Source organism: Cariama cristata, unplaced genomic scaffold (assembly GCF_000690535.1).
Source record: "Cariama cristata isolate BGI_N322 unplaced genomic scaffold, ASM69053v1 scaffold3939, whole genome shotgun sequence".
Lineage (NCBI taxonomy): Eukaryota > Metazoa > Chordata > Aves > Cariamiformes > Cariamidae > Cariama > Cariama cristata.
Genome location: NW_009633897.1, coordinates 104485 through 128393, shown reverse-complemented (window position 1 = coordinate 128393; position 23909 = coordinate 104485). Strand labels below are relative to the sequence as shown.

General features: G+C 37.4%; 1 protein-coding gene across 7 annotated transcripts in view; it reads right to left on the bottom strand.

Annotated features, from left to right (window-relative positions):
- The window catches only part of RIMS1 (regulating synaptic membrane exocytosis 1), a 163133-nt gene that overhangs the window by 36716 nt on the left and 102508 nt on the right, over nt 1-23909 (bottom strand). For 5 of the 7 annotated variants that reach the window (XM_009706932.1, XM_009706933.1, XM_009706934.1 and 2 more), the window contains 2 exons: nt 20797-20963; nt 5768-6000 (listed from right to left, as the gene is read on the bottom strand). The exons of 1 other annotated variant lie outside the window; for it this stretch is intronic. In XM_009706932.1, coding sequence (XP_009705234.1) covers nt 5768-6000; nt 20797-20963 — 400 coding nt within the window. Of the gene's footprint in view, nt 1-5767; nt 6001-14380; nt 14412-20796; nt 20964-23909 lie in introns of those variants that run through there. One more of the 7 variants, XM_009706938.1, reaches the window with a different exon arrangement.

Sequence of the window (23909 nt, the reverse complement as noted above, 5' to 3'; positions counted from 1 at the left end):
GGGTTGTTTTTGGTTTTTTTTTTCCCCCTAGCAGTGTCTACTCTGAAATGATGTAGCTCTGAGCCTGGAAGACTGCTTTACTCTGCTTCATTTCCATGTTTCCCAGGCAGCGGTATAGTGGTGCTTGCTGTCAGTCACTAAGCACCTCCAGAGAACCATCACATTCTCCACCACTACAGGACATTGTGTGTAATGAATGGGGTTGTCTTTTCTAAACGTTTACCCAAACTTTGGTCATCCAACAAAACCAAGAGAGAGAGCCTTCTTAAGATCAGTCTTAGAAGGTGAAATGTGGGGCAGCCAACCAGATGAACTGTTCTTAAAGCTCCAGCGAGCCGCCAGAAGGGGCACAGCTATACTGCGGAGCACAGCATTATGGAACTGTGCTGCTCAGTGACAATTTCCTCACTTAGAGGACGGTATCTTTTCTGAAATTGGGAATTTGAAATTTAATTCAAAAGAACATACAGAAAGCCACTTCTTTAATGGGAAAATTACAGGAAATTACAGAAAATATACTGTAACAGGGAATTCCACGTGAGGACATGAACAATTTTTACACAGGGAAAAACATTATAAGATTCTCAGGTGGTTTTGCTCAGGTTGCCAGTTACTTCCTGAGTCAGGCAGCCAGACACTTAAATATTCCTTCCAAGTATCCATTTCACAGATGCACATAAGTGAACAGAGTATTTTTTTTCACTCTGTTTGCACCTCATGACAATACTTGATTTCAGCTCGGCTGCATGGTACGTAACGTCTCTCTGAAACGTTTAAGCCTATGGCTTCATTTCAGGTTGTTGACATTAAACTTCACAAACAGGAGATGGACAGCAGATAACTTTGGTTTTTACATAGAAATATCTCATTGTGGTTCATACCACAAACATGGCAAGCTATTTCCATTCAGAAAAATGACCCGGTATCAGTGTAACATGAGACTGGACAAGCTCCCCATTTTTCCAAGCCCCTTAGCTCTCCTCTGCATCTCTTCCACTCTCATCTGGTTTGAGCCAGTAATGGGAACAACGTACAACATCCCTCTATCTTATATGAGATCACTAATGTTTCTCAAGTAATGTCAATGGAAAACTAGTCAGAATACTGACGTTAATGGTGTTGAGCATCTTGGAAAAGAAAAGCAGTCTCAAAGAGCTCATATTTGGAATAAACAGAGCCCATATCTCAAAAGGCTCACCAGTCACATCTCTGGTAGTTCTGTTCACATTTATCTCAAAGCTGCTATTTTCAGTCTTTCTATCTGTACTGGTTATTTTGGTTTGGATATCTCAATTAAGTAAACACTCCCAAATTATTTTGTAATTCCTTTTAAACTCTTACTCTCAGTGCTTTTGACAGAAAAGCTGACGTCCATTAGAATTGGCTAATGAATGAAAATCCTCTAAGTCCTTCAACAAAATGAACAAAACCACAGCCAGCCATCCTGTCCATTTGCCTTAAAGAGAAAAATCTGTCTCGCTGACCCAGCAGGCAATTGCATCAGGCTGAACATGCATCTCAGAGATGGGACACTACCAAATCTCTGATAGCAAGGTGGTGAAGATATAACGTCAAAATGGTTGCAAAGCATTGTTAGGACTTAGAAAGAACAAGAAAAGTGTGCTCCTGCTGTCAGATGACCTTTCTGAACTCCCACCTGCAGACCAGGGGTTAGAGAGCAAAAGGGAGGAATCCTTTTGTCTGAAGGTACGCCTCTGCATGCACCAGGAGGACGGACAGGGATCCAGGATGGGAGTACTTCTGTTCATCTGAGACTGAGCTTTTCCTTTTCACCAGAACTCATCTCACTGGTGATACCCCTACCATTACTGCCATCCACTTTGAAATGCATTATTCTGTCTGTATTTATGGTATAAATTCTGTAATAGAACTCCTTCCTCCTATGGCAGCAGTTTTCATCTCTTTTCAAAACAAAGTCAGAACTCCAAATCAAAAATGCAGTATGATTGATACCGCCCTCAGCAACTCATTGGTCAGAAAACTATATCTGCAGGGGAACAGAGTGTTTTATCACAAAAATCAAGACTTTAGATGATGATTTCCTGTCATAATCTATTTTCGTATTATTTTCCCATGACTTAAAGTTTAGTTGCTGTAATTATTTAGAAAATCTGCAGTTATATATTTATTTTGTGTATATGTATTTATTTACAAAAATTAGGCTGGCAAAGAAAGCTAGAAAAGTTGGATTATAAATAAAATTGTACAGAATATGCCTGGAGCTACTTTCATTCTTCTGTGGTCTTTCTGGGGGTTTTGCTTCTTTTTTTCTTTTTCTTTGTTTTTGTTCTTTTCAGCTGTGATAGCATAAGCAGAGCTCGATTTTCAGTAGGAATGCTGCCAGAAGATTACAAGCTTTTTTTGATGAACTATAAAATCTATCTTATTTGTGGGCACAACGAACAAACCATAGTAAGGATTTTGTTATTTTAATGAACAGTTACTGAAAGTATTATGAAATCTTAAACATAATCGAAAGGAAGGTGCAGCAGAGATACACACTTTTCCTTGCAGATTTACGTAAAAATGAAACTCGATTCTTTCACTGACAATCTCATACGGCCCATACTCCAAATAAATATTTTCCAACAGCACTGAACAAGGGTGCGCAAAATAATGTGATTACTGGTCCTTCTAAACGTAACATGCACGTGGTTCTGCCCCATGCATGCAGAGAGGTCCATGTGTGTCTGTACAGACACATACACGCATGCACAGGCTCACACACGCACACACTCCTTTTTCAACTGAAAAGAAAACCAACTCTTAAAAATAATAGCTACCTAGTAGCAGTTTCAGACACATCACTTCTACTTTTATAAAAGATTAAACCTGTGCAGTATGTTAAAAGCAAGAATTATCTACAAAAAGTTGAATTCAGCCTTATTGACCATTTCTTCAAATGAAAAAAGCAAGACAGAAGTAATTTTACTGGTTTTGAAGACAGTAGTAAACTAGAATTTCAGATCTACATGTCCCACAAAAATACAGAACCTCTGATTTTCAAGAAATACCTGACCTTTTGTTTTATTTCTGATCTTCTATTTTGAGTTTTCAGAAACAAATAACTACATGTGTCATGCATACCTGACTTACAATCATGCAAGTCATAGGAAAAAATATTTAAACTGACCAATTCAGGAAAAACTATGGAGGCAACACATACATTTCTGTATTTTTTTATACTTCCTTTAAAATACATGCTCTGTGTGAACAGCACACCTTCAGTTACTGAAGATCTGCAGCAGAAGATTCTACCTGGCACCACTTTTTGGAGGCCCATACACCTCCACACCAGTTTTAAAGCTTCAGAATTTGGATATTGGAACTGATTTTCACATAATCAGTTCTAAGGACCTAGTTTATGTTACATTGTCCAAAACAGTTTTTTTAAAAAATTCTCAATAGTGGAGACATTATTAAGTTACTTAGGCACAACACATTAAAATGAATCAGACCTTTTGTAGGTTTCTCCTCCTCTCTCGTACACTACACTACAAGAAGGAGGGTTTGGATATTGGAACCGATTTTCACATAATCAGTTCTAAGGACCTAGTTTATGTTACATTGTCCAAAACAGTTTTTTTAAAAAATTCTCAATAGTGGAGACATTATTAAGTTACTTAGGCACAACACATTAAAATGAATCAGACCTTTGTAGGTTTCTCCTCCTCTCTTGTACACTACACTACAGGAAGGAGGGAAAGTGGGTCCCTGATTTAGGGCATGAGTATTTAGTCTCCGACAATTTGGAAAACCTATCAAGTCTCATGTGTATATTGTTCTAAAAACATGCATTAATTCAACTCCCTGATTTCTGACATAATCTAACTAAAAAAAAAAGTGACTGACAAAAACCGCTACATTTTATTTGCTCTGCTTATACCACAGGTAGTACTGTTTGCCTAAGCCACAGCAAGGCAAAGTAAATATCATTCTCAACTCTGTTTTACAATCATGAATAATACATAATTGTACTTTTCATATTTGATTTGCTGTTTGACTTTCATTATAACTTTAGATGCTCCATTCCTTGCAAAATTCCTGTTGTTTTGAAATTTACCTCAAGCAACATTTGAAGAGCTATAATAGCTTTCTGTGAAGAATGGGAACATTCAAGCTTTAAACAGATAATGCAGAGAAGTGTTTGGAAGTCACAGTTTAGATTTTAAGTTCTTTACTAACTTCCCTGAGAAGAGTGAGTTTGGGCTCAGCCAAGGCAAATCATCAGCGCCCTGCACCTTCCCGTGGGGTGCACAGCCCTGGCTCCTGGGCAGAGCTGGGCTGCCGAGTGAGATGGAGCAAAGGTTTGCTCTGTCACAGCAATTCCTGCTTCAATGAGAATTAGGAGCTAGAAAGAAACACCAGATCAAACCGCAAAAACATTCTGTAAAATATTTCAAATATTTTGTTCTTTATAGTATGTGGAGTAAAACATCAACCTAAAATCCTTTCTATTACACAATACCACTTTTTATTATTTTAGGAGCATGTCAATGATTCTGATGCATCTAAAATAAGATCTTACTGTACACAACTATCTATATTCTAGTCTAACATGCAGGCAGAGTGCCTTTTTGAGCAACACAACATTAGCTACAATTCTGGGCTTCAAATACACATAACTACATCTATCATTTGGTCCAACTGCATGATTATATGCTTTCTGGCTTAAAATTTATAAATGAGTAGCGTAGAAAAGTATTACAACCTTTTTGTTAAAGCTGATCAAGCTTTACATTTTCAAAGAATTGATTTCTACTGCTCATCGGTCAATAAAAGAAAACCAAGGAAAAAGGGTGAGATATTTGAGGATATAAATAAACGATATTGTTACTTACCTTAGTTGAGATTAGCCTGACTATGTGAGAGCAATGCTGCAATATGCGTGCATTCTATGCTAGGCTGAAGCTTTTCCTCTTTCTTTTCCTCCTTTTAGTAAGAAAAAACCCTTAGGGTCAGGTCCTGCTCCCACTGAAGCCAAGAGCAAAAGTCTTCACTGGGGTTCAATAGGAACAGGACAGGGACTTTAAAACATTTTTTTCCCCCCCTTTTGTATCTTTCTGTATGAGCTTTTTTTCCTTCAGGCTATGCAGATATGAAGCTTTTAAGATTTCTGAAGTCACAATAAAGAGTTGGAAGTCTTATCTTCCTAATGAAGCATCGTGCTGTCATATAATTTATCTGAAATTACTGACCCCAATTTGCCAGTGCTGTTTTTAAAGAAAAAAATATTTGATTTACTCTTGACTAAGAAATCAAAGGTAGTTTTTAAAACATAATGTTTGCCACTACAGGTACAACCTTTTATCTGAGTTACGTAACTGCCATTCATTTGCTCAGATTTCAATTCCTCCGCTCGTACCCAACTCTTCCGCTGGAAGAAATTTCCTATATGCAAAAAGCTGCTCTTAGCCAAACCATTATCCAACTGTTGATACCCACATAGGCCTCTTTGCATTTCCTTGCCTACCTGTAAACAAGGCTTCTAGGAGATAAACACATTTTCCATCGAGCAGGACAGAAAGTTGTTACGGTACATATTCTAAAAGGCATTTTATATTGTTTCTTGCAGATGCCTAATGATCAAAGAAAATCAGTATCTCAGACATTTATTCATAGCTGGAAATTCTTCTCTCCTGAGTGGTCTATATCCATATACATGTAACACAGATGCCACAGATGAAATAATGGCAAACCACATTTGCTGAGAGTCCTGTTTCCGAAGAGCGTGTGTCTCACTCACCTGTTTGGCTAAGTTGAGATGTGCTTCTGCTCCTTCGAGACACTATGGCAACCACTTTGGCACTAAGGCTGGAACGCCTTTTCTTCCCACCTGTTCCAACCGTGCCGACAGCCGTGTCCGACTGACTCCCGTCATTGTGCTCCAGCTTATATATCTCTCCGCTCACACTTGTGCTCTTAGTGATTCTCCCTGAAGTCCCCATCCGTCTGCCTTGCATTTTAGGGGTAAATGTACTACAGTTACAAAGTAAAAAACAAACATGTTAATTTGTCTGTGTAACAGCATTTCCAAAAACCTTTTTTTTTTTTATTAGTAAATTAATTTTAAGTTTTGATACATTTTCATGTATTTGGTTCACAAATAAAAGGTTAATTTGGTGCTCCTCAGAGTATGTATTTCCAGTATTATAATTTGTTCTTCATTTGTTCCAGGAAAATAAATAAAATGAATGCTTTCTCATATTTTTCAGAGTGACAGAGACATGCAACACTTAGAAGTCACATGGAGCCCTCCTGTCTCTAAGCCCAGAATGCAGAAAGTAACTAACGAGCATTATTACGACCAAAGAAAATGAATATGGGCCAAGAGAATATACGCAGGTTAGTACACGTATCTTATTGGCACTGTTCACCAAAGCCTTAAGACCTAATAGATATGAAGAGATCATCTTCTATATTTTCACACTTCACAGAAAGTGGTAATATAATATATACCCTTTCCTTCTTTAAAGGTAAATGCAATTATCACAGTATGAAGGCAAAATACTTTTGAGGCAAAAAACCCTAATAACCCACTAGAACTTTCATTGATTGACAGAAAGATGAGCCGCTCTGTCAGTTCTGTTTGATTTTCTTCAGCTATGGCATCACATTTGAACGTTTCTATACAAATTCTTTTTCTGCTCCTGCACACAGAAGCTGGATAAAGTATTCAGAAACACGCTCAAGAGAACAATCTCAAATACACTGAGACATAGTCCTAACATCGCCACGACGAAGGGATGCCCTCGCTGTAATGGCAATACGAAGTTGGCTGGCACTCTGCAGGGACTCAGAAACTGCAGCTGCAGCCTGACTCACTTCAGGTGTAGCTGTGAAATCAGCCTAGTAGCTGGGAAACACCTTGATCTTGTATTGCTGATTAGTAGACCTACTGGCAACATACTAATTTTAGGGATTTTTTTTTTCAGTAATTCTGTATTTTGAAGTCAAATTTTGAATTTCTCTGTTGAGCGACAGTCCTTCTGTCCCTCCCACCAGGTTCCCTTCCCAGCAGATGTGATGGTCTGCTCCTGCCCCCCTCAAAAAATAAGAAAGAGGGAAGTTAGAGGTGGGGGTTTCTTTACGTCATGGCAAGTTTCAGACAGATAGGCAACCTTGCCGAGAAGAAAAGAAGGGGTCTATGGGAGAAGAACTGACACCCTGTGACTGCTACGGATCTGGGCCCTGCTAAAGCTTACATCAGTCCTGTCCAAAAAAAGATCCAGGAAAGTATAAAATAATGTATACCTAAATTCTATTTTACTGACAATTACCAAGATTTACTCATGTGTGACCATAGGTAAGAACAGATAAAATAGACAATATATTTTGAAGAAGCTGGAAAAGTCAAGTCCCTGAATAGACAACCCTTCATATAAAGGTCATTGCCAATCTCTGCACAGGCATTTAACTACATTCAGCACTTAGGATCTGCTCCTGTAAGTTCAGATAAAAAAAACACCTACCACCTTCACACAGAACAAGGTGCTCAAGAACACATTTCAGTGGACCATCTGAGGCACGCTGAGCTTAAAATAGGTTCTCTCTTGCTCCCTCCTATCCCACTGTGACTTTAGCGACTGGCTTTTAGGATTGCATAGCAAAAATAGGACATATGTATTTTGATGATTCTATGTAAAATTCCTGTGCATTTACTGTAGATTTCCCCCAGCACACACTCACTCATATATATGTGAGCGCACACACACACATCTGTTCAATCATTTTACGAAGAATTTTAACTGCACTTTTTGATCATTTAAAAAAAAATAATCAAAAAAGACCATCTTCCATAAATATGCAAGTATCAAAGAAAAGGTTTTGTGTAAGGTAAACTAGTTCTGTTTGCTTAAAAATAATATCAAATTGGGAAAAATACCCTAAAATATTTCCCATTTTCAAAATAGAGACTGATTTTCTTGAGGGAGATAAATATTAATTTCTTGGTTTTAATATAAATCATGCCCCTAATATAGTACAGGTCTTTACTTTGTAGGCTACATATACCGCTGCTTTTTAAAGTTGCAATGATCACTAAATGATGATAATTTTATTGTTCACAGAATGCAATAATCTCAACTTTACAAAATATCTAACTCAACAGCTACTTTTCTTTCAAGTAACACGGATTTCTTTCTTTACCTCTCCACAAACACTGTAACTTGAAAAAATATGAATTGGGATTGCCACATGGAGTCATTATTCTTCAAACAGCAAACTAATTTTAAAAAGCAGTGATGAACATCACAAAATTCATGCTGAAACTTCTGATCAAAATGATCTTCTACAATTTGAGAAGATTTAGTGAAGTTTATCTTTCTTAATTTTGGAGCTGAATATCAGTCCATAGCTCTAGCACAGAATTCTGGTTATAGCCAGAGAATCTTAGGAATTTTTCTCTCTTTAAGAAGAAATTATGTCACTAACTTGCACACTTACCAAGAAAACCTTAAAACTAGAGATCAAATGTACAGTGTGATAATAACGTCTGAATATGCAATCAACCTGCATCATTAGCCCGGAGTGCTGTCACACAATCCCCGCATTCCAACAGAAACGTCGATCCCTCATTCAGCGTGTCAGGGCTTGCCAACGTCATTCCTACGTCAGCCAGTTTCCCATGCTGAGCCCCCCTTTCCTCCTCTGCTGAGGAATCAAGGCCCCACCCTGGTGCCCATCGGGTGCTAAAGGCAACACCTCTGATGGGTTTGCTTCTCTGGAGGAGGAGACACTTGGCCATTTCAAGCAGAGGGCAGACCAAAAGTACAGTCTGATACTTGGAGGGGGCAGAATCACACAGGCCTCATTTTCAGGGGTCCTATTTTGATTTTGTATTGATTTTGGTCTACTGAATAGCAAGTGTTTATGAATATAATAAATACTAATGATGTTTTTACGCCAGTCTTCACTTTTTTGTACAATGGAGCTGAAATGTTCTAATCTCACATTATTTAATAAGAGTTTAGGAGACAATGATGCCCATATAAGAACTGATAGTATCATAACTTTAGGAAAACTCCACTTTTAATTCCCTAATTCAAGGACTATGAATACTTTCTGAATAATAGATAAACCGCTTTTTCAAAGACCCACATAAATTTCAATTTTCATTCTTTGTGACAGGTAGAGGGACCTAGAAGATTCATCTTAATAAAAAGAAGATTGAGATATTTGGAATTCAGATTAATCTTGTACTTGTTTTTACCTTGCAAATATCAAGTCCTACTTTCCCAGGAAATATGTTCTAGTGTACTAACAATAGCTATTAACTTGCTAGAAATAGACTTAATAGGATAGGACCAAGGATCAAATTCTACAGCTGTCCAATACTTCCCCTTGTCATAACTAAGCAAACAGAATAAGATTCTTTTGTGTTCATCTAATCCCTGGGCTAGTTTATTATTTGATGTTAATTGGAAAAGTATCAAAAGAACGGGCATTTAAAATTCAGTCTTCCTATACCATCTAATTGAGTACCCTTAGAACACAATACCTTTCCATTCCATTACTGGTTATCGCTTGGAGAAATAGCTCCTAGCTCACACTGTTATTTTCTTCAATATGGTTAGAGTTTATTTATTTAATTTATGAAGCACAAAGAAGTAAAATACCTGCATGAATTTACATGTATCTTTTGCACCTAACTCTTCCAATAACAACTTATTCAAAATTTAATTTTCCTTTACTGGACTCGCTGGGATTATTTACACATTCATTTAAATGCAGATGCAAGTTTTTGCAGGCCTGTGGCTAAAATTGGTAAATTATTAAGTTGGTTGTTGATTCAAACCTAGTTATCATAACACAATAAATACAGTTTTCAGTAGTAGGATAACTAAGAGTAACATGTTTATCAGTATACTCCATTTATTTCTAAATGAAATAATTCACTACATTTTTATTTAAAATCATTTCACCATCTTTAGCAATTCTTTCAATGACTAGTTCAGCAAAAATCTTTTGCCATTTCTAATTATCGGCATAACAACATCATCACTATGTATATTAAGAACAGTTACAGACAATCTATCTGTGCCTTTGTTTTACTTCACAGATATTTAGCATGGAAAAGAAGTCACCTGATTTTTAATTTTTTTTTTTTTTTTAATTGAAGTAAACCACTGAAGCAAAAACCCCATGAACCCAGCAAGAGCAGAGCCACCCCCCAGCCTGGGCTCTCCTTCAGCACGGGGGTCACCGACTACCCCGGGCTCCTGTATCAGACAGGAAGACACTTGTCCCTTGACTGAGGGAAAAACGCTTACATTTTCCTGTCAGAACTTCTGCAGTTGTGCTGGATCCTATCTAAAGTGGGTTCGGTACTACAGAAGGCAAAAATCAAGACTGTATTCATGTGTCAGCCCTCAAGAGTTGTGAAAGAAAGCAGCTCTTTCAGTTTTGCAAACTGCTGCTACCTGAAAGTTGTACTCATATCTGTGAGAACAAAGAATGAACTATTAAGATAAAAAAAACTTATTCAAAGAGTACTGTGAGTTACAAGCTGCCATAAAAATGAACCCTGAGGTAAATTCTATAAAATGAACACACTACAAGGACATTGTGGATTATACTTGCTTATATTCAACTATAGCATACGCAACTATGTAGAACTGAAACAAAGCCAATTACATGTGTTAAATCATTGTATATCTTTCTGCGTACAGATATCCAATACATATATTTAAGGTGCCTAAAATTAAACTGGAAAAATTATTTGGATTGAGGAAATTCGTATACAGATATATGCTCAGTATTTCTCAGTAACTACACAAAATACCTGCCAATAATACATATCACCTGAAAAAGAAAGACAGTAACACACAGGAAGCTAGAACAAACTTTGCCCATAAACTCACCTATATAATATCTGGAAGTATATCCTTTTAGGGAGAAAATCTTAAGTGATTAGCCATTGCTAAAATTACAGTATTTCCTTCATTCTCTTACTGATGATTTATAAAAAATTACTTTAGGTGTTTATTTTCATGATCACTCATTTCTACTCCATCCATTTTTCCAATGATGCAAGCCATGAGTAAATAAATAATCCTCTGTATTCCTTGCAGTATAGATGATATTTTAATATAAGTTCTTTCCACACAGTTGCAGTAACTTGAATTTTTCGTCAGAATCCCTGTCCTTCACCAGCATGAGCTAGTAAAAGCTTCCTTTCTCTTCTGCTGAATGCAGAATCACGTACGAATTCATAGTCCCTACGGCACCCTTTGGCAATGAGGTAGCTCATGAATACTAATAACCTCCTAAACAGGTAACAGTTGTGGACCAAAGGGAAGGTGAGCACTCCTTTATAATGAGGGACATTTCTAAAAATAAACTAAGTCTTGTTATTAGTATTAAATGATATATAATTAATAAATCCACACTCTAAATTACCTATCCACAAGTTGCTCTGTCAGTCTTGGAATATATAGCTATATTTACATATGATATATAACTTTTGTTGCAAGATTAATTACTGTACAATTTATGGTATTCATAAATTAATTAAAACATGGTGCTTTAAAAACCAAAGGACAAACACATATCCTATATTAAAATTCTCTCTAGTTAGTCAAGCGACTTTTTTAGAACATAAAGAAGTTAGCTGATTCAATGAAATAATATTTGTACAGTCTGTACCAATTGGAACTACAGATTGATCTAACACGGACATTGATCATACACCAAATCCATGAAATAGCTATTAGAATCAGAAAAAAAACTTGCTGCTTCTGCAAAGTGACTGTATTAGAGTCCTATTGGTGTACTATCAGTAACTCTTGTAAGTTATACCTGTTCTTGACAATATTCCTGTATTGTAAAAAGGCGCTATTCAGTGACACAGGTACTGCCTCTGGAACGACACAGTCCCAGCCCCATTGCATTCAATGTGTAAACTCCCACCGAGGTAAGGGAAGATTTCATTCCAGGAGTCTCCTCAGAGAGCTTAACTGGTTAACTTCCTACTTTGGAAGATCAGGAAATTTCTGTGTTGGAATATAGTATCAGGATCTCTTTTGCACAAATGCCTTTCTCAGTAACACGCTGACCAGTGAATTGGGCAAGCGTCACTGCTCTGACAGATTCCTGGTTTTTAAACTTGTACAACTAGCACGAAATGAAAGAATAATACTTCAGACAGTAAGTCTGAACATTACAAAGAGATAAGCAGATTTTAACTATTTTCCAAGAACATTTCATCAAGTTAATTTATATTCCCTGAGACAAGCAGAGCAATTGTGTCCCTACGCGGGAGCCCCTGTGCCTGTGCCTGGCACTCTCAGCCTGAAGCCAACTCATTGCCTGAATCCGAAAACGGACCCAACCCAAAAGCAGGCAGTTACCGCAGGGGTTGATATTGCTATTAACACCGATGCAGACAGGCTAATGGGAATCAAAGGGCCAACAGCTCAAATGACCCCAACTTGACTGCAAATAGCCATGTATATATTAAGTTCAAGTGGACCAAACATAACAAGCACGTAAATGTTAAATTTGTATCAAGGAGATAGGTATTGAGGGGGTCTGAAATACAAAATGTGGAGTTCTTTATGCTCACCACTGAATGGGGGAAACTTTCCTCAGTAGCAAGAAAGCTGAATTCACCAGTTTTTCTTTGTATAAGATTCAGCAATAACATATTATTCTCCCTGTTACAACCTGTTGCCCTGCTTTTTTCCTGCCAAAGCAAGTACCTGTGTACCAGTACACTGCTCTTCATGTAAAAAGGCGACATCATCGATATGAAATAGATTGCACACTGCTCCTTTACAAAAGTAAATAATAGCAACAGGCAATCACCACAAAATAGGGAAGGGAGGAGGAAAATCTGAACGGGTAGAAAGGAACAGTGCAAGGACAAGACTAACAAGGAAAATACAGAAAACATTTTTAAAAAGATAAACTCAGATGAACATAAAGCAAATGTGAGCTACTCTGAGGTCCAAGCCATGGCTAAAACCATTTTCCTACGTTTCTTCATTCTAAAAATAGTATGTACTGCCTGTTAAAAATGTTAGTGTAATGTTCTTATACTGAAAGTTTATAACTTATATTTCATTTTAATCAACTGCAATAATTAAATGAAAAACCAATTAAAATTATTTTTTGGTCTTTTTCATTAAGAAAGGCTGCTGGTAACATGACAGTTTCTTTGAAAGAGGAAGCATAATTAGATAATTAAAAATGCACAAGCAATGCTTCATAGTACATTTTTCATGTACAGATGTTCTGAAGGGATTAAAGACTCCATCTCCTTCCCTCTCTGACAGACACATAAAGCAGTTTATAATGACGGATTTGAAAAAAATCATTATCTACAGATAATGAATAATTAGAATATTAATTACTCTAGCTTCACCTTGGTTTTGTACATAAATGACCTCAGAACCAGAAGTTTCCATCTGTAATATACTGTTTGGGGATAAAAAAAGATACATTATATTATTTAAGCAGTGTAACATAACTGTTTTCATATATCTTGCCTCCGTGATAATAACTTGGAGGCTATTGCCCTCTATTTTCCCCCCAAAAAGTAAGAGCTGTGACTCAGGTTACATCAGCGTGCTTGTCCTTGCCCCAAGAGAGCTCACCTAAGAAGCAGTATTAATTAATTGCCATATATGTTCAAAATGTTTCTCTTTAATGAAACTGGGAAGCGCACTAGTTAATGAAACAGTTTTGGTGTTCAGTTTTGAGCTGCTGGATAATCAGAAACATAGTAGGATTGTCAATTTACTTCAAGTATTGCGGTGGATGCAAAATGCCAGTCAGTTATAATGTTACTGGCTTGCCTGTTACTTACATCTATTCTTCAAATATGGCAAACTTTAAAAATTTAGGCAGGAATTTTCCATGCCTGGTTTCTGCCCAAGGTTGAATTTCTTCTTTTATTTATTCTAAGTTCCAGCTGAAATACCATGACAGATTGTCTGGTCCTTTTGAAGGAATTAAAAAGAAGAAAAAAAAAAAATCTATATTGTACTGTCACATAATAAACAAATAAATAAATTCACTTCGTTTTGAGAAGTACTTATGGCTCGTGTCTGACTGAAAGATGCCAATGAGGTGATCCTTTTATTCTGCACAAACTGTTTTCTGTTCCTTTGAGTATCTGTAAATTTGGTAAAACAACATCTTTGAGTCATAACTGTCATGTTAAGAGACTTCAAAGAGATCAACAGTTCAGATACCAGAAGCCTTTCTATTACAAAGCTCCTATTACTAAATAGACTGTACATTTCCTGAATATTACTATTTTGCCTCAAGGCTAGAGGTAGAAAGTCAGTATTTCTGAGGAATTGCTTCTCTTGGCTACTCTGGATCTGCGAAAGTTAGCTGGACTGTCCAGGACGCAGGGAGGCTGCATCTTCTCTGTTGGCCATCAGGCATAACCCCAGATAAAGTCATCTGCCTGGAGTGCAAAAAAGTGAGATGGACAATAATCCCTGGAAGGAAAGAGACTGGTTCATGGTGATACTGAAGTAGGAAGACAATAAGAAAACTTGGGGAAATAAATTGTTTTCATTGCTCTTTCTGAAGACAAAATGATTCCTAAAAATTCCTGAGACTGAATGAAAGCCTTTCCAACACACCATCACAAGTATTTATTATATTATGACCCCCCCCATGAGATGGTCATTTATCTTTTGTAGCCACAAAACACTCACTACCCCCTCGCTTTTGCAGAGAAAGCACACTGCTTTTTCATGTGCCATCCACCCCATTTTCCACAGTGAACCCAGCAATCATATCAACCGTGCAATCTTTTACTGTGTAGCTGGGTTAAACAAACCAGAATGTTAAGGAGTGATGTATGAAAGGAGGAAAAACCTTTCAAATAAGATGCCTGTATTGGTACAGAGACAAATGAGAACGATGTGTTTAAACTCCCTGTGAATAAATTTACCCTGTAACTGAAAGAAACCTCCAGAGCACCAAAGAAATTATACTTGGAAAAACCTTCTGAAATAAGTGGGTACAAAAGCAACGAATTAAGTTGAAGATGGATCCTGAAAATACATGAATGCGATTCAGTTCTTTGTAACAGCAGAGGCTACATTCAGTGACACAGCAGACACCCACAACATCATAACACTGGCTGGCCCTCTAATCCTGACCCATAAACTCGCAGCTGGTTCATCGCCCATCTCCAGGCAGAGCTCCCTGCATACTCTGCTCTCTCACATGAAGGGCAACACTCCTTCCTTGCCATTCTGCCTTGTGCTTCCACGGATTGCAGGACTTCAGTCATGTCAGCTATCCCACCACATCTCCGTGATCAGGATGAGATCATAGCCTTGCAGCTGCACAACACACCTCTAATTCCTCTTGTTTGCTCCCCGTGCATTAGAGCACAGGCCATTCAGAGAGCCACCCACTTGTGCTGATCTCCCAGAAAAGGTATGAGAGCTTCCCCCAAATGCTCTCCTCTCAAGCACATCCTTATTCATGTGCATACACTTCGGGCGGGCTCTTTCCTGCCCTGTTTTGTTGATTATGAGGTCCTGCCTGTCTTCACCCTGCACCCTCTGCTTATCAATCTACCAACCACTTCTTCACTTGATCATGTGTCCTCATTTCCCTCCTCCATCATTCCTGTTTGAAAGCTCAAGCACACTAGTGCTGAAGTTCTGGTGCACTGAAAGAGTAGCAGCTACATGCAAGTTGTACGTGCTATTCTGGAAATTGGGGATGAAAAAGGTTTGTCAAATAGAGTCTGACAGTAGAAACCAAAAAAAAGTTCTTTGCCTTCAGTAACATACTGAGAAGATATCTGAATCCCAAGAAACACATATGAGTTTGTAATACAAGCCGTTGTGTGGCATGTTATAATATATGAAATAAGTTAGGACTGGTTTAAGTCCACTGTTACAACCCATTATATTAATCTTTTTCTTTGATAAGCTCAATAAAACAAAGTTTTAAAAACTGTAAACTTAAGCATTCAATTAAGTATGTAAAACCAGATTAAAATATGGCACATACATAACTATATCACACATTTATTAAGACACTAAATATAGTTCTTAATAAAGATTTGGTTTCCAAATTTAAAATGAGGAATAACAGTGATATTCCTAATGCAGAGTCAATTTGTTTGACATTCAGATACATTGAGGGAAATGCACCCTAGAAGTAGTTATCTAGTCTTTCATATATTTAGTAGACTTTGTTCAATCAGATTTAAGTGAAATACCTTACGGTAGCCAACTTGCTCAATTCTCCAAAACAGAAGCCTCCAGCTCATCTTTACCATGCATGGGAGTTCCCTATGTGACATCACCAAGAAGCATAAGCAGGCCCCTAATGACAAATGATGCAATGATATCATTGGGCATAGTTTTTAATGAAGTGAGCAAATGTCCTTCTGTGCCTGATCAAGCCCATATGGTGCTGATTAACATCATGTATTTAACACGGACTCTTACTTATCAATCATTTGCATTAAACTCTGAAAAATTTCCTTCTGCTTCATTCAGGATGTGAGAAGTGTTCCCGAGTCATACACAGTAACATCTGTAGCGTACATGGGCACAAAGTATTGCTTGACTGTATTATGAATGTATAAAGATCATGACTGATGAAAGCAAACCTCCATAAAGAAGGACTGGTAATCTGACTTCAGTCATGAAATACACACCAAATGCTATGGCAAGGCAAATTCACAAGTCCGATTCTGATTCGAGTCAAAAGTCCCAGAACACTGTGTTCCCAGAACAAAAATTCCTGATATTTGCCTGTGCTTCCACTAGAGAGTATGGCAGTCAACCAGACTTCCCAGGATGGTAACAAGAAAGACGTTTGGAATAATTTCATATGCCAACTAGTTTATCCACACATAGCCATTTGTTATAACATTCACCGGAAAATGCTAAACAAATTAGAAATGAAGAAGCTATTTTATATATTTATATTTAGAACTTGCATCAATCATAATTCCCTCTTGCAACCTATTAGAAGTGTTAATCCACAAAATCTGCAGGCTAAAGATTAACTAATGGTATTTTCCATGCATGCTACGTCACAGCTTTCTGACAGGTAATTCAATTACAAATATACTGTAGGAATGAAATTAGTCTTCTGCTTTAAAAGGTTTAGACACAGTCTTGTCATTGAATAAAGGAAAGGGAAGATTTGCTTTCATTCTCTCTCTGTTACGTTCTTCAACATGCTCAAGTTTCCTAATACTACAAAAAACTTTAAATTTGGGAGTTTTGATCCCAAGAATAGATAGTGTTATCTAGCTATTCAAACAAGATGCACAGTATCTCTGCATTGCACTGCATAAAACTGCAAGGTTTTATCCTTGCTGTCCAGATAGTGTTTCATTCAATAAATGCTGTACATTATTAAAAGCACAGTGTAGTCTGAGTAATGTAACTGAAGGAGTTACTCATTAAAATTAAAAATTGCTGAAAAACCCCATGAATTGTTCTATACTTATACGTAATACCCATAGACTTCAGAGCTACCAGAAAAACAGATATGCTTCCAGGTTTTAAAACCTTTACTGCTTGAATAAAGAAATAACTATTTATAAACACAAGATAGTATAGAACATTGTCTGAAATGACAGAATCTCAAATCTTCAAAACTGAGGATTGCAAACCCATTAGGATTTGGGAGGAAAGGTCAGGAAGCTGTCTGTGCTGGCAGAACTGGTGGTGAAGTTAGTGGATATAAACCACACTCACTATGACCTTGGTCCTTCTGGCATTTAAAAGTAATGATACTTCGTACAAAATTTCAACAAAAGTTTGCTTTCTTAATGACAGCCCTAAAGAGGACAGCATCTTGTATTTTCTTATGTCTAGTAGCTTAATTTATATCCCTTTCACAGATGCATTATTGTGAGGGATGATGGGGTTATATTGACTAACAACATTAACTAAAACTACTGCTGTCTTAAGCTGGCACACTTCACATTCAGGAATTTGACACTGCAACTCTTAATATGAATGACTAACCAGTGGCTTTTAGCTCATGTAGAAATGGTAGAGGAGCACAGTTTCACCTCAGGTTCCTAATCTGAACCCTGGAGTACTCCAGTGAGATTTATCCATTTAATTTAATTAACTCAGCTTGCTGGTCAATAGCCCTAGGATTAATTTTTCTCTACTCAATGGAAAAAGAGACGGAGATACCCTTTCCAAAGGTGATCCAGACCAGGAATCTTGCTCGTGTATTCTGAATTTGTATATTTTTCTTCAGGATACACCAGGCACCTACAGATACCAGTTGAATGACTTAGTTTAGTGAGATGGCTAAAACTGGGCCACCTCCTTCAAGTTTCCAAACGCTTGCTAGCTTCTTCATAGCTCTCATCTCCAGAGGGTATATGGAGAACAAAAGTAGGTGCATAAAAAAGGCAGTTCAGTAAACTTGGTCTTTAAACTTAACGTTACACTCACATACTTGCCACGGCCACTGGGCTGACACACTCCCAAATAGAGATGATGGTGGATATGTGGTTTCAGTAAGACAGAAGACAAGTAGTAAAAAAAAAAAAAAAGGCAAAAAAAAAGCAGCTCTTTTCCTTTCCCCTCCTGCTCAACCATGCCATCCCACTTGACATATGTTGACATCAGGTTCCTTGGAGGTAAGAATAAAACTTGAACTTGAAATTTCTAATTCCTTGAACTTAAAGAAACATTAGTGATTAAGAAAAAGAATCTATTTCACTTACTTTTAGATGTCAAAAATTAAAACAAGCAATCTAGTCATCTAGGGTTCCTTCAACAATTAATGCTAGAAAAGGACAATTCACCTGTCTTTTATTTGAAGATGAGGTGAAGCATCCAAGATAATAGGTGTTTTCTTTTTAATGATGACTTAAGTTAGACAAATAATTTAACAAAAACCTAATTTTTAAGTGAATTCCACTGTAGATATGTAATTTTTAAAGCCAAAGTTAAACAGCACAAATCTCACTCTGAAAAAACTGTTCACAATCAACCCTTTCACCATTAGGCATGTCCCACTTTTAACAGGTCTTCCAGGGGAGCAAAACCACTGCCAGCTTAGAAGAAGAATATTGACAGTTATGAGTAATTTATGAATTTGTTAATTTCCTCCTCATATTTCTACTGAATGAGCTGCACTGTATATTTTTACTACACATTTTGTTCACTATGGAAGTACTACCTGAAGTTACAGAAAATTAAAGCAAGCAAGTATGAAGTGTTTAATCTCTGAGGTATGGATCCTGTGGACAGTATCGGAAAGAGAAGGCATCTGAATTCTACTCACATCTCGCTTTAGGGATCTAGAGTGAAGCTGAACTAGAGTTCCCATTGCAGACACTTGGCTTTGTACACTAGGTTGGCTAATCCTGCACCCAAGCTACTCTGCTACTCATTCAAGTGCAAGAAGTTGAACGACATCAAGGATTTGACCCTAGGTTTCCCCCTTTCCAGCCTCACATGAGGTTACTAGTTCTCCTGGTTCTGATATTTGTGATCAGACATTCTAAACCCAAGGAACATTGCTGATAAAATCTTTCAACACAGAGATATTTATGGGAAAAAAAATCCTTTTTTGTTCTACCTGCCAAAGATACTGTGACAAGGTGTTTAGAGAATACAGGTATTTTGGTATGAATAAAGCACTCTGTAAGAGACAAATACTGAAAAGCTAGGACACAATGAAATGAAGCATTTAAACATATGAATTGAAATAACTTTAAACATTTGAACAACTTTAAAAATATTTACAGTTACACTGCAGCATTCTGCTGGATTGTGGATTACTGCAGCTGTTGGGTTAAAATTTCCCCAATCTGAAACATGACTTTGAATACCCTTGTGAACTTTCCTGAACAAAAAAAATGAGATGGAGCTAGTTCATACATAGAGGCCAGTTTCTGCATTTCCTTAACAACCCTTCCCATTGCACAAAGAGATCAAAAAGCCTACAGCTGAACTTCTCGGATAGTGAGTCTGTCTAGCAGTGTTCTGAAGTACTAAATGATGCCATCCAGACTTCTCAGACTGATTTCCTCCATAGGGATAACTTTTTCTTATAGTTCCTAATTCTTCTTGTGTCTTACAACACTTGAAGTAAAATTTTTGAAAGTTCAGAGATTGGTAGATGTAATCATAGACTACCAAGCAAATCCTACAGACATTATAGCTGTTGGGAGTTTTGTCATCAAGTTAAATGAAGACAGGAACCAACCTGTGTATCTAAAAAAGCACTAAACAGAGAATAGATTATTGTCAAGGATGAAAGAGATATTTTATTATTGAAAATGCAAGTGAAGTAAACTACTCTTGAACCAGAGATATCAAAACTGTTATACAAACTTCTGTTTCAAATCTAGTAATTTATCATATGCATGAAAACAGCAAAATAAAACCAGGTAGGTAGGGCAATAAATACACAGATTGAAAGAAACAAAAAGAGAGCTTTTATGAAAGAAAATTCTTTAGATAAAAAAAATCTAGTAATATTCTGCTATAATACCTTATTGGCACATAGATTACACTGATTCACAGCCAGCAATGAGATGACAGTGTGTGTTCAAGTTCCACTCGCCACGAATACATTAATCTGTCATCTCCTCATGGGAAGTTTGCTTTCTGTTTTAGATGCACAATTGCAAAAATACTGTCATCTTAGGCTAGCAATGGAAGACAGTTTATAGGTGCATAACATTTTTCATAAACTCTTATGTTGTGGTCATCTAACTTCAACAATTTCTGGTTGTATTTTGGCACTAACCGAAAGGAGGGGTGTGATACAATTGAAGCTGCACTGAGAACTCACCTGATTCTGCCCCGAGGGCGTTCAGATTGCTCTGACATAAAACTTGTGCTGCTGAGGCGTGAGGCACTGCTGGTTCGGGAAATGGCTGACACATCACTGACATCACTATCTGATGATTTGGCAGAGACGTTATCACAACTTCTGTACTGATCTGTTTGTATATTATACTAGAGATCAAGAAAAGAAAGGGTGAGGAGTCTTATCAAAACATAACGCATATATTGAGACAACAAATGACCTAAGTACGACAATTCTCTCCAACTGCCTTTAGATCTAGCAAAATTGTATGAAATTCAGAGAAACGCCTACATTAAATAATGTCTTTATGTCTAGTGAAGAAATCAAACATGGTATTTATGGACAAATAAGACACTTGAAATAAATTACAGCAGCAGAATTGAAATAGGCTGCTAGTTCCTTAGTACACTGGAACTATCATAATGAAATATTTATGCAGTGGACAGACATCTTCTCAAGCACATGCATACCATCTATTTGGCTACAGACCCTTTTTTCAATTTTTCAAATATCAAACAATGTGCTATAAAATACCAGTACAGAGTTGGTCTGGAACAGGAGAACTGCGCATGAGTCTGTATGAAATGTAATGCTAGACGAAGGTGACATTGAGGACTGATTTCAACACCTAAGTTCTATCAGAGAAGGCAAGAAGTACATTTTCTACCTCAAAATATCTCTTTGTATCGTGACACTAGAGGACTAGTCAGGCATAAAGCTAAGTCAGCAAAAGTACTATTTGTTTTCAGGCAGATCAGTTCCCTGATCTAGTTACTTTTACATGTGCACATGCGTGAGAACTAGCAGACGACCCAGCAGGAAGAATATGTGGACAGAGGTGGAAGTTATTTCCCTTCATCTCCCTGCTAACAGCAGCAACTTTGACTAGTCAAAACCAACCGTGACACCCCACTGCCTATCACACAATGCCTATATTACTTGCGTCATCAGTCAGACATATATAAAAGGAAGCTTCAATCCTAGCAACGTCCCACTTACCTAAATCTTCAGTCACACAGATATGAAGATCAAATCATCATCAGGTTCACAGAACTAAAATCCACTGCCATTAGAGAACAAGGTACCCTTGGTATACTTCCCAGGGCATATTACGGGAAAACTATTGACATGGGAAAACTATTGACTAGGTAGTTTTTGACATGACACTCTAAGGAGTTCATTTTCCGGATCTGTGCTTTGTAAAACTGCAAATCATTAAAGGTTTATTTATGAATTATACACAAAGCTGTGACAGTCTGAATATTCCCAGTTCAACTGGGCACTGGGTTGCAGGCCAAGTCAGTCAGCAAAAGTCATGACTTAAGTTTAAAAGCCTGGCAAACACAAGCTTGGGTTTGTGCAGATGAACGTAACAGGCCTCCTATCCTCAAGCCAGGTTTATCTTCTCTCACTTCTGTGCCTTTCAGCAACTGTATCTGAGGTCTCCACAGCACGCTTGGAAACCTCTTGGTAAAATGTCTTAAGATAAGATGAGGAAGTTAACAGGAGTAGAGAAGGGGAGGAAATAAAAAGGATACTAAGCACTGACTGTAAATAGAGAAATCTGTGGGAAAAACGGAGGTTACACAAATTTAGTGTCTCAGTGTGTGTTTCAGGGTTACTCACAGCTCCTGGATGGTATATGCCAAGATTAAAAACACAAACCAATTTATGAATAAAAACCTGGGGCTTTGGCCTGAGGAGTGTGCGTTGAGGAAACTCTTAGCAGTACTCTGTGAGGGGCTTGCACTGCCTGACTGAATAAAAACGTCTGCAGGAGAGAAAGCTCTGGTTTACTAAAGCTAAATTTTCAGCTTCAAATACTAAATGAAACTCTGCAGATGATTTCAGAATAGCTTGGAGCATGATGACTTTGAGCTCAAATATAACACAGCTAACAGGCATTGACATGGAAACAGATGCGGCAGAACTCTGATTTAATAAAGTGTATAACACAGAGGACTCAAGAACTCCAATATTTAAAAATATTTTCAACTACAGCAAGCATTTATTTGGAGATTTTTCTTTCCAAGTGACCAATGAGGTTAAGGTGAGACTATGCGGATATGTTTATTCAGATCATCTTTCGGAAACGGCTTGCAGAGTCTGTTAAAATAATTTTGCTGCTTGCCCTCTTTCAGACGGCAAAATAAACCTCTCCGAAACAGAAATACAAAGCACACTAATTCTTATCAGATCTATTTCATAATAATGGAACATTTAAATATCTTTAGATGACATATTTTTCTTCTAAAGTGTAAAAAAAACTCAAAGCAAGAATAAAAGCTATGAAAGCTTTTTACTTAGGCTGAACATAAAAGTTCAGAGGTTGGAAAACTGAATGGTTAGTTTTTTCCAGTTTAACACAAACTGCCCCACTCCTGCGCCAGCCTTGATATTTTATGCAAAATTCCCACAGAATTCCTAATGAATCCTTTAAGTTTTCCTAAAATGAGGCTAAAATAAAAATATGAAAATCATCTGAACACATGGAATGTTCTGGCTTTCCATTGAACTAAATAGAATTGCAATCTGCAAAAGAAATAATGATCTTATTAAATAATGAAATTTCTCTTGATTTCACTGAAATAGGGATTTCACTCTTATATATTTAAACTGTATCTAGAAATGACTCCTCCGCAGGTGGCGTTTTAAAATACTTTGTTTAAAATATAATCATGCAATCTCTCTCAAATACATGGGGTTTTTTTTATGCATGGTAACAGAGTGTCTCAGAAATCTCTCCATGACACCATCTGACTTCCCCCCTCCGTCACTATGGTGTCTAGTTACTTTTCTTCCTCACCAAAATGTCCATACGCTCTTTGTGGCCCTTGGTTTAAGAGTGCATCCAGTGAGTCTGGAATGGTAGAAGATGATTCATGTGGTCCCTGCACAAGCATGACATGCTGCTGAAGAATGCTGACAGGATCTGAGCTCTTCCACCCAGGGAACCATCAAGGCCAGACGCAATGACTTTGTCCTGCTGGAAGCCTTTCTTCTTCTTAAGAGTTGAGGGAGGTATAGGCTGCTGGCCTTTGTCCCAAGCCACACCTGAATCCGGCTGTTTGTTTAGCACTCAATTTATTATTCAA